The sequence below is a fragment of the Trichechus manatus genome, unplaced genomic scaffold (genome assembly GCF_000243295.1).
Source record: "Trichechus manatus latirostris isolate Lorelei unplaced genomic scaffold, TriManLat1.0 scaffold00107, whole genome shotgun sequence".
Classification (NCBI taxonomy): domain Eukaryota; kingdom Metazoa; phylum Chordata; class Mammalia; order Sirenia; family Trichechidae; genus Trichechus; species Trichechus manatus.
In genome coordinates, this window is record NW_004444043.1 from 3,624,731 (window position 1) to 3,639,260 (window position 14,530).

A 14,530-nucleotide genomic window follows, 5' to 3' on the forward strand; every position below is an offset into this window, starting at 1 on the left:
CTCCCAAAAAAACATGTATCAGAAAAGTATAAACATATGACAAATTCCAAAGCAAAATAAACTAATAATTAACATGCTACAATGGAAAACTACTTCCTTTCATTTGAAGAGCATGGGAAATAGAATATTTACTTAAGATCTTAAGATGGAAAAATTCCTGTTATCACAACAGGAAGGAGCCAGAATTAATCTTTAAAACAAAGAGCATTTCAAAGAAAAAGTATTTTTATAGGGCATACAACCCTTTTAGAGAATTAACACTAGGATGATGAATATGCAGTGGTTTTTCTCCCTTTTAAGTCTAGCATTTATTATTTCAATACTCATTCTCATACTTGTTTCAAACATTACTATCTACCCTTTCGGTATATGATTTATAAAATACACAGACCTGGAAAAAAACTGAGAAATACATATTCTAAAACTTTAACAGTGATATCTTCAGATGATATGATTACAGGCAATTTTTATTATCTCTGCTTTCTAAATTTTCAAAGAGGACTATGTACTACTTTCATAAATAATTTTTTAAATGACATATCACATTTGTACATGTAATTTATATTCAGCTTAGTGGCCAGATAATTAAGGTAAATCAGTGGATAAGATTAGATTTTTTTAAATTATCTTTGTATACAACATGATTAAAATATTTCTTTTCCATTTGAAAAATCTGAAAACTAGTAATATTCTTTACTAGTCTAAATTTTTTATTGTTCATAACATTTTACTATTCATAACTTTAAATAACTAAAGCTACAAAATCAGAGACAAGAAAACACTAAAAAAAATTCCAGAATACCTCTATATAATAAGCAATTTTGTAAGGAAGAAGATTTCGGAGTAGAATAGCTGGCCATAAATGGATTACGTATGGTAAGTCCCAACCATCTTCTGAATACACTGAAAGAGATGTCAAATTATCTTTTTCTGGGACAATATTAACAATAAATGGTTTCTTGGAAGGGTTTGTAGGTCTACATTTCTTCTTTACAAGAGCTCCATCATTTTTTATAATTTCTTCAAAGTCAATTCCTTCACATACTTCATAGCCCTCATCTTCTGGCTTCAGAAAAAGGAGTGCTCTGCATAAAAGATTAATATAAGACTTCAAAATGCTTTAAGAGAAAACACATATTAAATTACATGAGATTGTACCTTTAGAATAATAAAATTATCTCCCTTCATTCCATTATAATAAATTGTTATATTTTGATGTTCTTTTTTAGCCATATATAAGAGACGGAGAGAGAAAGAGGGACAGATAGACAGACAGGCAGGCACACGCACAGATGATAGACAGATAGATCATTTTCATCTTAATTTTCTGGTAACTAATCAAGTTATTTGACTTTTAAGAGGAGAATATTTTTCTCCCGAACTTATTATCTTAAAAGTAGATTTACGAGGTTAATAACCGGTTTCTTATAGAAAATACATAAGCATATTGGTCGTATACGCAAAACAAGTTGTATACAACTGTGTCTTTCTGGACAGTAAATTGAAAGAAGTTAGATTTCTTGTGTTTGTGGTCCTAACAGGAAGTACGGATCTTGACTGGGTTCATTAATTAAAGAAAAAATTTCTATTAAAAAAATTAATCACCAGCTTTTCCAAGTTAATCAAATGGAAGCTTTCAATAGATACTTAACTTTCTTGAAACACTGACATAGTTGCAGAGAAATGGATGCAATAAAACAGTGACAAAATCATCAGATGGCACATATGAGTAATCCTTTTATTTAAGTATCACTTTCTTGTTTATATTTAACTCTATTTTTAGGTTTAATATTTAACCAAAGTCGTACCCCAAAATAACGATTTAAATATTTTTATATTTGTAAAACTAATCTCCTATGACTATCAAAACCGTCTCCAGGCCCAATTATTTTCCTAAACTCTAGTCCTAAAATTTTAAATATCTTCTAGACACCTTAAATTTGCTAGATTAAACACTGAACACTGAACCCTCTAAACCCACTTCTCTGTGTATCCTTTTTCAGGGACTCCAGCTATACACACTCTTTACTTTGAAATATTAGGCTCTTCCTTCCTCTCTGACCATATATAAAATAATCTGTTACATCAGTTCTCAGATTTAGCCTACTGTATTTCTACACTCTCTGTAATTTTCATTCTACTTTCCATTCTTACTTTTAGCACTTAAAGATGAAAATTTAATATTCTTCAAATCAAACTAATTCTAATATACACATCCAGTTTATCAAAACTCTATCAAGCCATTATGTATCAATGAGAAGCCAAAACTGGAAATGCAAAAACAAGTAAGACATTCACAACCAGATGGAAACATAACGTTAGAAGATAACCACTGCACTATGATAGGTACCAAGAAACGTGTACACAGCAGAGTGAGGGCAGGAGAGCGGGGTCAACTTTTTCTAGGCAGGCTACACAGTATGACAATTTTCCCAAAAAGCTTTGTTCTGAAGAGAAGATGAGTTAGAGAAACACGTAAGGTTAAAGAAAGGTTTAAGAAATGAATGAGGAGGAGAAAACAGGAGTGAAAGGTTCTGAATGAGAAGAGATGGTGGAATGATGTCCTTGTAACAGAAGAACACCAAATCTGCTGAGACAGGAAGGAAGGAACAGATTAACATATTAATCAGTAGAGATAAAATTTTATAAAAATGGGGCCAGGAAAATGAAAGAGCAAATACTTCAATGTGAACTTAATCTTCCAACATGCATACTACACTCCAATCAAACCCCTAACTATTCTTATAGACCTATACAAACCCTGTGCTTTCATGCTTCATTATGTTTGCTCATACACTTCCTTCCACTTTGACTGTCCTTTCCAGCTAACGTCCACATTATTTTTACCTATATTTCATACACTTTGCACAAGAGTCATCATTAATCCCTTCTTTGCACTTCCATAGTTTTCTGTAATTATACCACTTTCTGTACTCTCCACAACCCACTGTTTTCTACCTTATATATTTATGTAATATATCAATCTCTCAAGGGCAATGTTATTGTTGTTAGTTGCCATTGAGTCAGCTCTGATTATGGAAACCCCATGCACAACAGAACAAAATGTTGCCTGGTCCTGCATCACCTTAATGATTGTTGGCATGTTCAAGTCCATTGTTGTGGCCACTGTGTACGCTGAGTGCCTTCCAACCTAGCGGGCTCATCTTCTAGCACTGTATCAGACAACATTCTATTGTGATCCACAGGACTTTCATCCATTAGTTTTTGGAAGCAGATTACCAGGCCTTTCTTCCTAGTCTGTCTTAGTCTGGAAGCTCCTCTGAAACATATCTACCATGGGCAACCCTGCTGGTATTTGAAATAGTGGTGGCATAACTTCCAGCACTATAGCAACATGCAAGCCACCACAGTATGACAAACTGACAGATGTGTGGCGGACACGGGCAACAGCCATGTCCAGTTCACCTTGATATCTTACAGTGTCTTACACACATAATACACTTGATAAATATTTGTTGACTAAATTAAAGCATAGTGTATTTAACTTCTACAGAAAAAAGATAATCATTTGTCAGTTTAAAACCTTATATTTTAAATATAAGTAGACCTATATCTAACTATTGGATTAAAAATGTACCTAACGTGAAATCCAAGCTGGTTCGTCACTAATAGCTTTAATTAAGATGGAGTAACTTTTGGGCTCAGTGGTTAAGAGCTCGGCTGCTAACCAAAAGGTTGGCAGTTCGAATCCACTAGCCACTCCTTGGAAACCCTATGGGGCAGTTCTACTCCATCCTATAGGGTCGTTATGAGTCAGAATTGACTCAACAGCAATGGGTTAATGGGTTAACTTTTATGTAACAATTTAATACTTAGCCTTGAAAAAGGAGTGTAAAAATACTCTAAAGGCGTAACTGTTTTTCTATTCTATGAACAGAGTCATAAAATATCTAGCAATAATTTATTAAGTAACAATTTATTTAAAATAAAGAAGAATGCTGATAACTTTTATTATCCAAAGACAAATGAATCTGAAGTTCTTCACAGAATTTTTCAAACAAATCTTACATGCTATCTTTAGTTATATCTAGTCAACCACTGAAAATCCTAGGAAGCACAATTCTACTCTGACACACATGGGATCCTCATGAGTCAGAAATGACTTGATGGCCACTGGTTTTTTCGTTTAGTCTTGTTACCCACTCTAAAACAAGGTCAGATATAGTAAATGATTCTTATTTTTCTGTCGCTCAACAATACAATCCTTTTAGCAAGTCTGAACTAAACAATAAAACATTCATCAAAGTTAGTAGATCTATCTGAAAATATGTGCCTAAAACTGCTAGATTATCTTCTAAACATTAGGAATTCTATCTTGAAATCCTAGGCACAGGTCAGAACGAATAGAACCAGGAAAGAGTTTAAGTACTGCTTGTAGCTTTACCTCTATCCTCTGTAACACAGGCATAAGCATCCGTGTCTACTGTGACTTCTGAGATGTTACACAAACTACAGTGCTTAATTTTGGGAAAGGTTTTATTCTCAAATAGAGTTTAATCTCCACAGAAGAGACTGTTTACAATTCCAAATTAAATATTCTGAACATAATACTTATTGGTTTAATAGTAAATCCATAATTATAAGACTAGCCCATCATTAGTATTTTGTTATAATTTTCATAATCCTCTTAATGAGTTTATATCAAACTTAAATCTAATCACTTTAAATATTTAAGATTAACGCACCATGTATCTCTGTTTATATTACAACTCTATCTAAACAGTTAGCATATAAATACGTAAAGTATTTTACCTTTTCTAAAATATTTTTTAATTCTCTTTTTAAACAGCATTAAAAACAAAATATCATTTCATGATAGCATATATAAATCCAGAAGCCACCAATGATGCTTGATTAGACATTTTTAAAAATCATAAACATGCATGATTATGGTTATAACGGCAATATTGCAAACATGTAATAACTGTATTTACCAGTAAAAATATAATTTACATGGAATAATTAAATATATTAAATTAAATGATATTTCTAAAACAAACAAGTAAAAACCTTCTAAGTATCCTGAAATCTAAATAGGTTATATCATTAATACATGAGATATTAACAGGTAGACTTGATTAAAACTTCATAATTTAAAGGTAGATATCCATACACCATCAGAAACTAAAATTACTGTAAGAGACCTTAGAACAAAAAAAAACAAAGAAAAAAAAATCACCGGTAAGATGCTAAAGGTACGTTGAATTCATTTTCAGGTGAAGCAGTTCCCAATAAAGTGCCGCCTTCGTAAACAGACAGTGGGACTGAAAAATGATTTCTAATCTGTGGGAAAAAAAATATTTAGTTTCATTAATCAAAGATTCTAAAGACATTTTTTAAAGTAGCCCATCTAAATATCCCAACAAAGAGACTATCAGGTAATATTCATCTTGCTCTTATAAATCTGAAAGAAACAAATGTAAAATTATTTATCATCTAAGAAATACAAAAAAAGTTCCCATAGTTTTATAGGAAAGGAATCTCAAAAACAAAATTTAAAAAACTCCTAGAAGGAAATAAGGTAATATCTTCTTGATCTTCTGAGATGGGAAATAATATTTTTATACATGTTTTTGATTAGATACAAATAATTTTTTAAAAGTCATAAGAAAAAATATATCAAAATTTTACATGTCTATATGACGTAAGTGAAAAAGAAGTCACAGGCTGAGAGTTGCCTATAATAAAGTGTTCATATCTAGTACACACAAAGAAATACCAAAAATCATTAAGGAAGTTGCAATCAAGAAAAAACAGAGAATAGGCTATTCATGAAATAGGAAAACTAACATACAAATGAAATGATGCTCAACCTATCTAGTAATCAAGAAAATGTAAATTAAAATCACAGGATATCTTTTCATACTAACAGACTGGAAAAGCCAGAAGTCTTGCAATATCAACAGGCGAACAGGATGTAAATAAACAGAAACTCTCATACACTGACGGTGGAACCTAAACTGATAAAATCATTTTGGAAAATAATTTTGCAAAAACCTAGTAAAACCAAAAATACAACTTCTTTAAGACTTAGCAATTCTGCTCCTAGTTGCATACCTAGAGAAATATTTACACATGTGCACTAAAAGACATTCATGTTCACTATAGCACTGATTTTAATATGAAAAAATAAAAACATTCACATTAATAGAGGAATGATGAAAACTGATATATTCATGTAAAAGAATATGCTACAGCAGTTAAAATAATAATCTCTATGCAACAATAAATAATTAGATTCCAAACATAATGTGGTATGAAAACAGAAAATGGCAGAATAATGTGAGCAGTATACCATTTATCCAAGACACTAAGAAACACAACACAGTATATATCTTATGGACACATGTAATTTTAGTTATAAAAACATGAACTAGAACGATATACCCCAAATTACCAAACCGATGATTTCCAAACTAATTTCCTCTAGGGAGAAGGAAGAAGGGAAAGAGGAAAACAAAATGGTTGATTTTAACTTAATCTATATCTTATTTTTTTATATCTGGAGCAAAGTTTAAAATATCGATATTTGTTATATTCCAAGGTGTGGATAGAGAGATCTGTATTATAATAAACTCCTCAAAATAAAAAGTAAAGATGAATAATGTTTTTATAGAAAGGAATCCATACCAAACCAATGATCAATATTCAGAATGTTCAAACAACAGTTCTTAGGTAGAAGTTTTATTAAAATCACGTTTTTTTTCTAATGATAAATATAATTTGAAATAAATTTTAATTGTACATTCAACTTATCAATGACGTATATGTAGCCTAGAGACATCTGCTTCTCAATTATGCCTGTCTGGAATGTGAAGTTATTAGTTTTTGAAGTGCGATGCTGCTTCATTTCCCTATCATATTTAGTGTGGAAAAATGTGTTAGGAAGCAGAAAATAAACTAGTGATTTGGAACTTGGAAATAAGGCAAAAGGCCTGGAAAATAGAATGAGAATAACACTAAGGAGACAGTGGGCAAGGGTAGGGGGAGGGGAGGAAAAACAGGGTAAACATCTATATAAAAGCAAGCTATGGCTAAGCAATCCTGGTGGAAGAATTCCCAGAATCTATGACCATACAACAACAGTGTAATATTATAAAGAAAATAGACTTTGAAGTGAAACAAACTTAAGATCAAATCCTGGTACTGCTAATTAGCTGTGAGACCCTGGGCAAATTTTTATTATTTTAAAAAATACCATTTTTCCTCACTAGCAAAACTAATGACTTGGTATACTAGAACATTAAAAAAAAAAAAAATGGAGATACACAAAACCAAAAAAAAAAAAAAAACCTGTTGCCATCGAGTCAATTCCAACTCATAGCAACCCTACAGGATCTGCTTATCTATACAAAACATCCTCTTTTAAAAAAACAAGACTAGAGATGGACGCTATTTGTGACCTTTTTCACTCGATGTTTCACTCGAAAATTTACCTATGTTATTAAGTATTCTTTCTAATTTGCTCTGTAGAGTACTGAACCAATTCCTTACAGATATTTAGACTGTCTCTAATTTTTATCAATACTAAAAATATGATTAATAATCTGTAGATTTCAACTAGTTTGTCTATTGTGAGGTATAGTGAGTAAACTATAGTTAACAAAATGTTAAGGGTAGCTGATAGATTTGTTTTTTAATTTTGTTTTTTTTAAATTACAGTCTGTTTAAGGTTACGGCTCCAAAAACATCACTTCTCAGTCATCTGCATCCCAATATGCTTTCCTGGAAATACCAGGTAAAAAGCTATCTTGGTCAATTCCTTAGGACTTCAGTTTCTTCATATATAAAAGGGAGTCCATATTATTCACATGATTTCTTTAAACAACAGATAAGAATGTGTACATAGACTATCTCATACAACAAGTAGCATACAACAATGATGTAAAAGTAGTAGGTAATATTATTATGATTAATACATGTTATCAGATAAATCTCCAAACACTTACATTCATCTTTGGGATGGCTGATAACAAATTGGTTGGTAAAACCATCTTCTTATTATAATCTTTCTATATCTGATTAAAACCTTTTTATATTTTAAAAATCTTACCAACATATAAAACATGTTGAGTGAGAACTAATAACCTGATAAATACATAATCTTAAATGCACTACATTTTTAATTTTAGATGAAGTGTTTACCTATTTGGAACAACTGAAATACATTTTAATTTCTATCAATAACATCTATAACTCCCGAAGTTCACCCTTCAGCCAAAGATCAGATAGTTCTATAAAACAAACAATAACATACATGAGGAACAGGCTTCATAGTCCAATCATGTATACAAGACTAATGGGCACACCTGCCCAAAAGCAAAGACAAGAAGGCAGGAAGGGACAGGAAAGCTGGAAGAATGGAAATGGAGAACCCGGTGGAGAAGGGGAGAGTGTTGACACATTGCGAGGTTGGCAAACAATATCACAAAACAATCTGTGTATTGTTTAATGAGAAACTAATTTGCTCTGTAAACTTCTACCTACAGCACAATTAAACAAACAGTATCTCTAAGAAATTCAATACTATTGGTTAATGATTTAATAAAATAGAAAAAGAGTCAACATTAATGAGAGCTGCCCTACAATCATCTTTTAAAAGGGTTCACTTTAAACTGAAAATTAAAAAAAAGGGATTTCTGTTTTTAGCCATGATGGAATACTGAGCCAGATACGCATTCCCACTGTAAACAACTAAGAAACAAATGTTTATGTGTGTGTGTGTAAAACAGGTTTTCAAACACTGGACAACAGACAGCACAGGGAGAAAACACACACACACACACACACACACACACACACACACACACACACATCAGAGGCAAGAGCTGCACATAAAGACAACTCCTGAGCTTTAAGAGAGGCCTCCCTCTGTTCCAAGACATAGGTTGAGAACTTCTCAGCACATGTACATGAGTAAACTATGTTTAAGGTTCAGTAAAACTTTTGCTCTCACCACTTTTATTCAAATTGTACTGGGGTTCTAGCCAGGCAATAGGCAAGCAAAATACAAATAAAACAAAGCATATCCAGAATAGAAAGAAGTAAAATTGTCTTTATTTCCAGATGTCATATTTACCTATATCTACAAAAAAGCTACTAGTACTAATAAGTGAGTCTAGTTAGGTTGCAGAATACAACACTACTATCTAAAAATTCATTATATTTCTAAATACTAGCAATAAATAATCAGAAACTAAAATTTAAAAACATACCAACTGCAATATCATCAAAATATGAAACACAAACAAATCTGTCAAAAGATGTGTATGGCCTGTACCCTGAAGACTACAAAACACTCACATAAGACTTAAATAAATGGAAACATAAACTACGTGGGTTAAAGACTCAATATTGTTAAGGTATCAATTCTCCCCAAAACTTATTTATACATTTAACAGAATCTCAATTAATATCCCTGTAGAATTTTTCATAAAAATTGACAAGCTGATTTTGAAATTTAAGTGGAAATGGAAAGGACCTACAATAGCCAAAACAACTTTGGAAATGAACAAAGTTGGACTACTTATCCCTCTTGATTTCAAGGCCTATGATACAGTAGTAATCAAGACAATGTGGTACTTGCATAAAGATAAATATATAAATGAAATAGAGATTTCAGAAATAAATCCAAATATACATGGCCAACTGATTTTTAACAAAGCTGCCAAGGCAATTTTATGGGGAAAGAAATTGGATAGTCATGTGGGGGCACAGGGAGAATACTTCAACCCTCACCTCACATCATATACAAAAATTCACTCAAAATGGATATGCAGTATAGCCATATAAGATTACTATTCAGCAATAATATGTAACATTGGTACACAAAAGTTGATAACATACAAAAACATTATGCTGAATGAAAGAAGCCAGACTCCATTCTGTACTCCATGCCATTTATACAAAATTCTATTTGGTGCAACCAAAGTATAGTGACAGAAGACCAGTGGTTGCCTGGGGGTGGGGGAGTAAAGAGAAAGGATACTTGTAGTGGTGATAAATATGTTCATTATGTAGTCTGTGATCATGGTTTCACAGGTGTATTTTTGTGTCAAAACTCATCAAGTTGTATATGTCAAATACATACAATTTATTATGTCAATTACATCCCAGTAAAGCTGTAAAAAATTTTATTACCGCATTCCATAATTTACAAAAACAGAACATATACATGCTACAAAAATCTAAAACAAAATGTTGATTAATATGTTTCAACAAAATAATAATACAAAAAGATTTTATAAATAGTAAAAGATTGTAAGAATCTTTACAAGAAGTATATTCAACAGAATTCTACCACTGACCATATTACTCAAACCCACCCATTGATGCAGAGTTGATTCTGACTCATAGTGACCATATTAGAGTAGCACAATTACTGGTGATGTTTCTTCTTTTTGACACTAGCTGTATTTGCATTACCGATTGTCTTCCTCTGGTAATAATCTGCTTTAGTTTTTTCTTTTTTCTTAGCACACAAATATGCATGATATGACCCCAGGTAAAAAATGTATCATTTCGTACCTGCACTGGGGAGCGAATTGTTACCTTCTTACTTCCTTCCACTGCATCAATCTGACAAACAATAGATCTTTCAACTCCAGACTCTCTGTGTCTAACAGTGTACAGACGTCGTCCCACTTTTGTTAAAGGAATCTTATCAGCAGTAGAGTGGTTAACAGGTGCTAAATGAAATATATATAGATGTTTTAAAGTTTGGTTATAATTCATTATATATTAAATTTAAGTGTAGTTAAATATCAGAAACATCAGTTTCTTAACCTGACTACTAGACCTAAAATGAAGTCACTTATGCAAAGCCCTATCTATGTCAGCATATCGAAACCTGACTAAGTCTATTTCTTGAAAATGCCTGTCCTTCCCGGAAGCTGGGACCTAAGTCAACCAATTAGGACTTGCATGCTCAGCTTGACCTAGTTCAAAATTTCCTCTTAATCCCAAATTAGGAAAGAAAATGCCCACCAGACAATTCAAAATTACCCAGTATAGCTTCCTTGTTCTGGTGTGTCTATACCTATAAAAACCCTTGCGCTTTGTGTTGCACTTTGAAGCTCTTGCCTGACTTCCAGACCAGATGCTTCCCAACTCATGAATTGCAAACAAAGCTTATGAGTTCATACACAAATTTTATGTTGTGGAAATTTTATTTTTAACAAGATAATTGTCTGAAATTTATCAACAGAATATAATCTATACAAAGGGATATTTTCAGAAGCCACAACATATTTCCACAGCACTCACCTAAGACCTTCAAAGCATTTTACGAAAAAAAAAAAGAAAGAAAGGAAATTAAATTTTAAAAAAACTCACTTAGGAGTTTAAGACAATAATAGCAAAGCTTTTTAAAATGACAGGTTAATGAGAGGAGTTATTACCAAATACAAGAATATTGATCTCTGGTTTGCTGCCATAATAACCAAAGCCAAATATCTTCAGGAAGGCAGCCAATTACCAAGTAAGCTGCAATTTCTCAGTTTTTAATTGTTCCAACAAGCTGTGACACTTTCAGTTATATCTTGGATTTTTATTTAATGGACAATTATTGTTTTAGAGATAAAATTTTTGCATAAATCACCCCATCCATAAAAATGTTCAGAAGCAAATAGATGTAAAATTGATGAGAACTCTTCACTGACAATGCTCTGAAAACACCTGCATCATAGCTATTGCTGTGCATCATTTCCTGATTAGGACAAAGCACTTGTTATCAATTTTAGTATTACTTCTCCCATGTTTAATTCATCTTTCACATGATCCCCTCAATAACTATATAAATGAGAATATTAGAAAGTGGTATGAGTGAGGCTTTGGATCTATTTAACTTCTCGATGACTAGGTATTTATTTAAGAAAATAATTTAAGAATGAATTTATTTTCAACCCTTCATAAAAATGAAAAACTTGTGGGAAGCAGAAAAGACAAAGGAAAAAAGTCCGCTCAACAGGCAGACCATAGTAACTATTCAAAAACATAAAAACCATTTCAAATGTACCATTTTCATGAATTTTAACCTTAATTTGAATTCATTCAGCTGCAAAACTGGTGAAATACTACTAAGTTCTACCAAATGTGGTTAAGACAACAACCAACAACTATATAATTTGCAAAAGCTGAGGGCAGATAAGATCTAATATTTTTTCTCCCAAAAACAAAAAGCAGTAAATCACAACAGTCTAAATAATGCAGTAGCTAAAAATGTCAGAATTTGGAATATAAAGATATATTTAATACAGCAACCAAAGCACTGCAAAGGAAAAAAAAAAATTCCCAACCTATTAAGAAAGAAATAAAAACCTATAAGCTACTGGGCAACGTGGCGCTATAGTCAGAAGCACCACGCCGTCCCTCTGCAGCAAAGATCAGAAAAACTAAGTCAAACAGAGTCATACGTCAATCCTGAAACCCTAAGCATCAAATGACGAGATAAAGAACTCAGCCAAGCACCAAATAGAATAAGAAACTGACCAAGAACAGAAAGCGAGGAGAGATACATGCAGAGGTCCCCTATCAGCTACCACAGCACAGATCCGCCATCTAGGAAAGGGAGATCAGCTAACGGGGTACGAGAAAGCAGCTTCACAGAGCTTCCAGCAGGAAATAGAACAACCAGTAACCAGTGATAAACACCTTCACATCCCCCACCCTTCTTCACCCCCACTCAGCCTCCTCTGCTTCCTGTAGCCACAGTCCCTTGGCCAGGAAGCAACAGCTTCACCCCAGTGTCACCTGGATTCCACCCGCCCACAATGGCCAGCTCCTTCAGTGCCTTCTGTTGGCTGCTAGTGTTGCTTTTTTCTGCTTCTCTAGATTTCTTCCTTACTTCTCACCACCTCCCCCTCCATTCTCTCAAATACCTGGCTCCGTGCGCCATCTCTGCTTCTTCCTGAAAGGGTGTGAAATACCACTTGACTGTGAAACTGTTTCCCAGCCCGTGCCGCCACGCTGGCGGGAACCCCGGGGCTTTTCTGTTTGTTTGTTTGCTCTGATTTGTTCTGTTTTGATTTGTTTGTTCGTTTTCTTTTTCTTTTCTCGGCTTGGGAGCTCCTTCTAGCCAGGCAGTACCTCATGGTTTGGAAGCTAGTCCCTTACTCCGCGCAGATGCACAGGGACATCCCTGAGGACATTTCTTTTTTCTTGTTTTTTGTTTGTTTGTTTGTTTTTGTTTGTTTGTTTCTTTGTTTTGTTTTCTTCTCTTTCTTATTCCCTTTTGTCTTTCTTCATTTCCAGTTTATCGGTTTATTCATTTTTTCTTTTACCCTTTTTCTTTTTTTTTTCATCTTTGTTTTTCCCCATTTCTCAGTCCCTCATCTCTCCACTCCAATAGCAAGCTCCCTTAGCACTCTTCTTTGTGCGTATGAATGCCCCAAAGACAGCAGACAATATCAAAACATTTACAAAAACAGGACAGAATGGTTCCAGTAGGCGTCCAAAATAAAACACCGGATGACCTTCCAGTAGAAGAAAAGGCACTAGACCTAACTGATAGGGAATTCAAATCTCTAATATTCAGAATTATCCAAGAGTTGAAGCAAAAACCAGACAAAAATGTGGAAAAATAGATGAATTCATGGAAAAGCCAGATAAATTCATGGCAAGTACAGACCAAAAAATGGAAGAATTCAAGAAAATAATACAGGAACAAAATGTTAAAATAAATTCACAACTAGAAATGATACAAAAACAAAAATTAGAAATCCAAAAGATAAACAAGGAAATTTTAGAAATGGACAGTGTCACAGAAGGGCTGAGGAACAAGTTTGAAATGATGGAAGATAGGATCAGCAAAATTGAAGACAAACACTTGGATACAGGAAAAATCAGAAAAAAGAATGAAGAAAAAATGAAAAAACCCTAAGAATTATGTGGGATACAATCAAAAGCAAAAATCTGCAAGTGATTGGAGTTCCAGAACAGGGGGAGAAAACAGAAAACAGAGAGGATCACTGAAGAATTGCTGACAGAAAACTTCCTCAATATCATGAAAGATGAAAAGCTGACCATCCAAGAAGCTCAACAGACACCATATAGGATAGACCCCAAAAGAAAATCACCAAGGCATATCATAATCACACTCATTAAAACCAAAGACAAAGAATACTGAGAGCAGCTTGAGAAAAACAAAACGTCACATACAGAGGAGAAACAATAAGACTAAGCTCAGATTACTCAGCAGAAACCACGCAGGCAAGAAGGCAATGGGATGACATATATAAAACCTTGAAAGAAAAAAATTGCCAGCCAAGAATAATATATCCCGCAAAACTCTTGTTCAGATATGATGGTGAAATTAGGACATTTCCAGATAAACAGAAATTCAGGGACCATGTAAAAACCAAACTAAACTTTCAAGACTTATTAAAGGGAGTCCTTCAATCTGAGAACAAACAACATCAGCCCACAGGCTGAATACAGGACACAGGATTGTACTAGCCAGATACCAACCTAGGAAATGAACTCTTAAGGACTATGCAAAACCAAAAGAATT

At 33.3% G+C, this 14,530-nt stretch overlaps 1 protein-coding gene across 5 annotated transcripts in view; it reads right to left on the reverse strand.

Annotated features, from left to right (window-relative positions):
* Positions 1–14,530, reverse strand: part of VPS13A (vacuolar protein sorting 13 homolog A) — a 287,428-nt gene that overhangs the window by 89,584 nt on the left and 183,314 nt on the right. For all 5 annotated transcript variants that reach the window (XR_002825150.1, XM_004383283.2, XM_023737737.1 and 2 more), the window contains 3 exons: positions 10,549–10,709; positions 5,201–5,304; positions 803–1,085 (listed from right to left, as the gene is read on the reverse strand). Coding sequence is in view for 4 of the 5 variants with exons in the window: in XM_004383283.2 (XP_004383340.1) it covers positions 803–1,085; positions 5,201–5,304; positions 10,549–10,709 (548 nt within the window). In the remaining variant the exon portion in view is untranslated. The remainder of the gene's footprint in view (positions 1–802; positions 1,086–5,200; positions 5,305–10,548; positions 10,710–14,530) is intronic.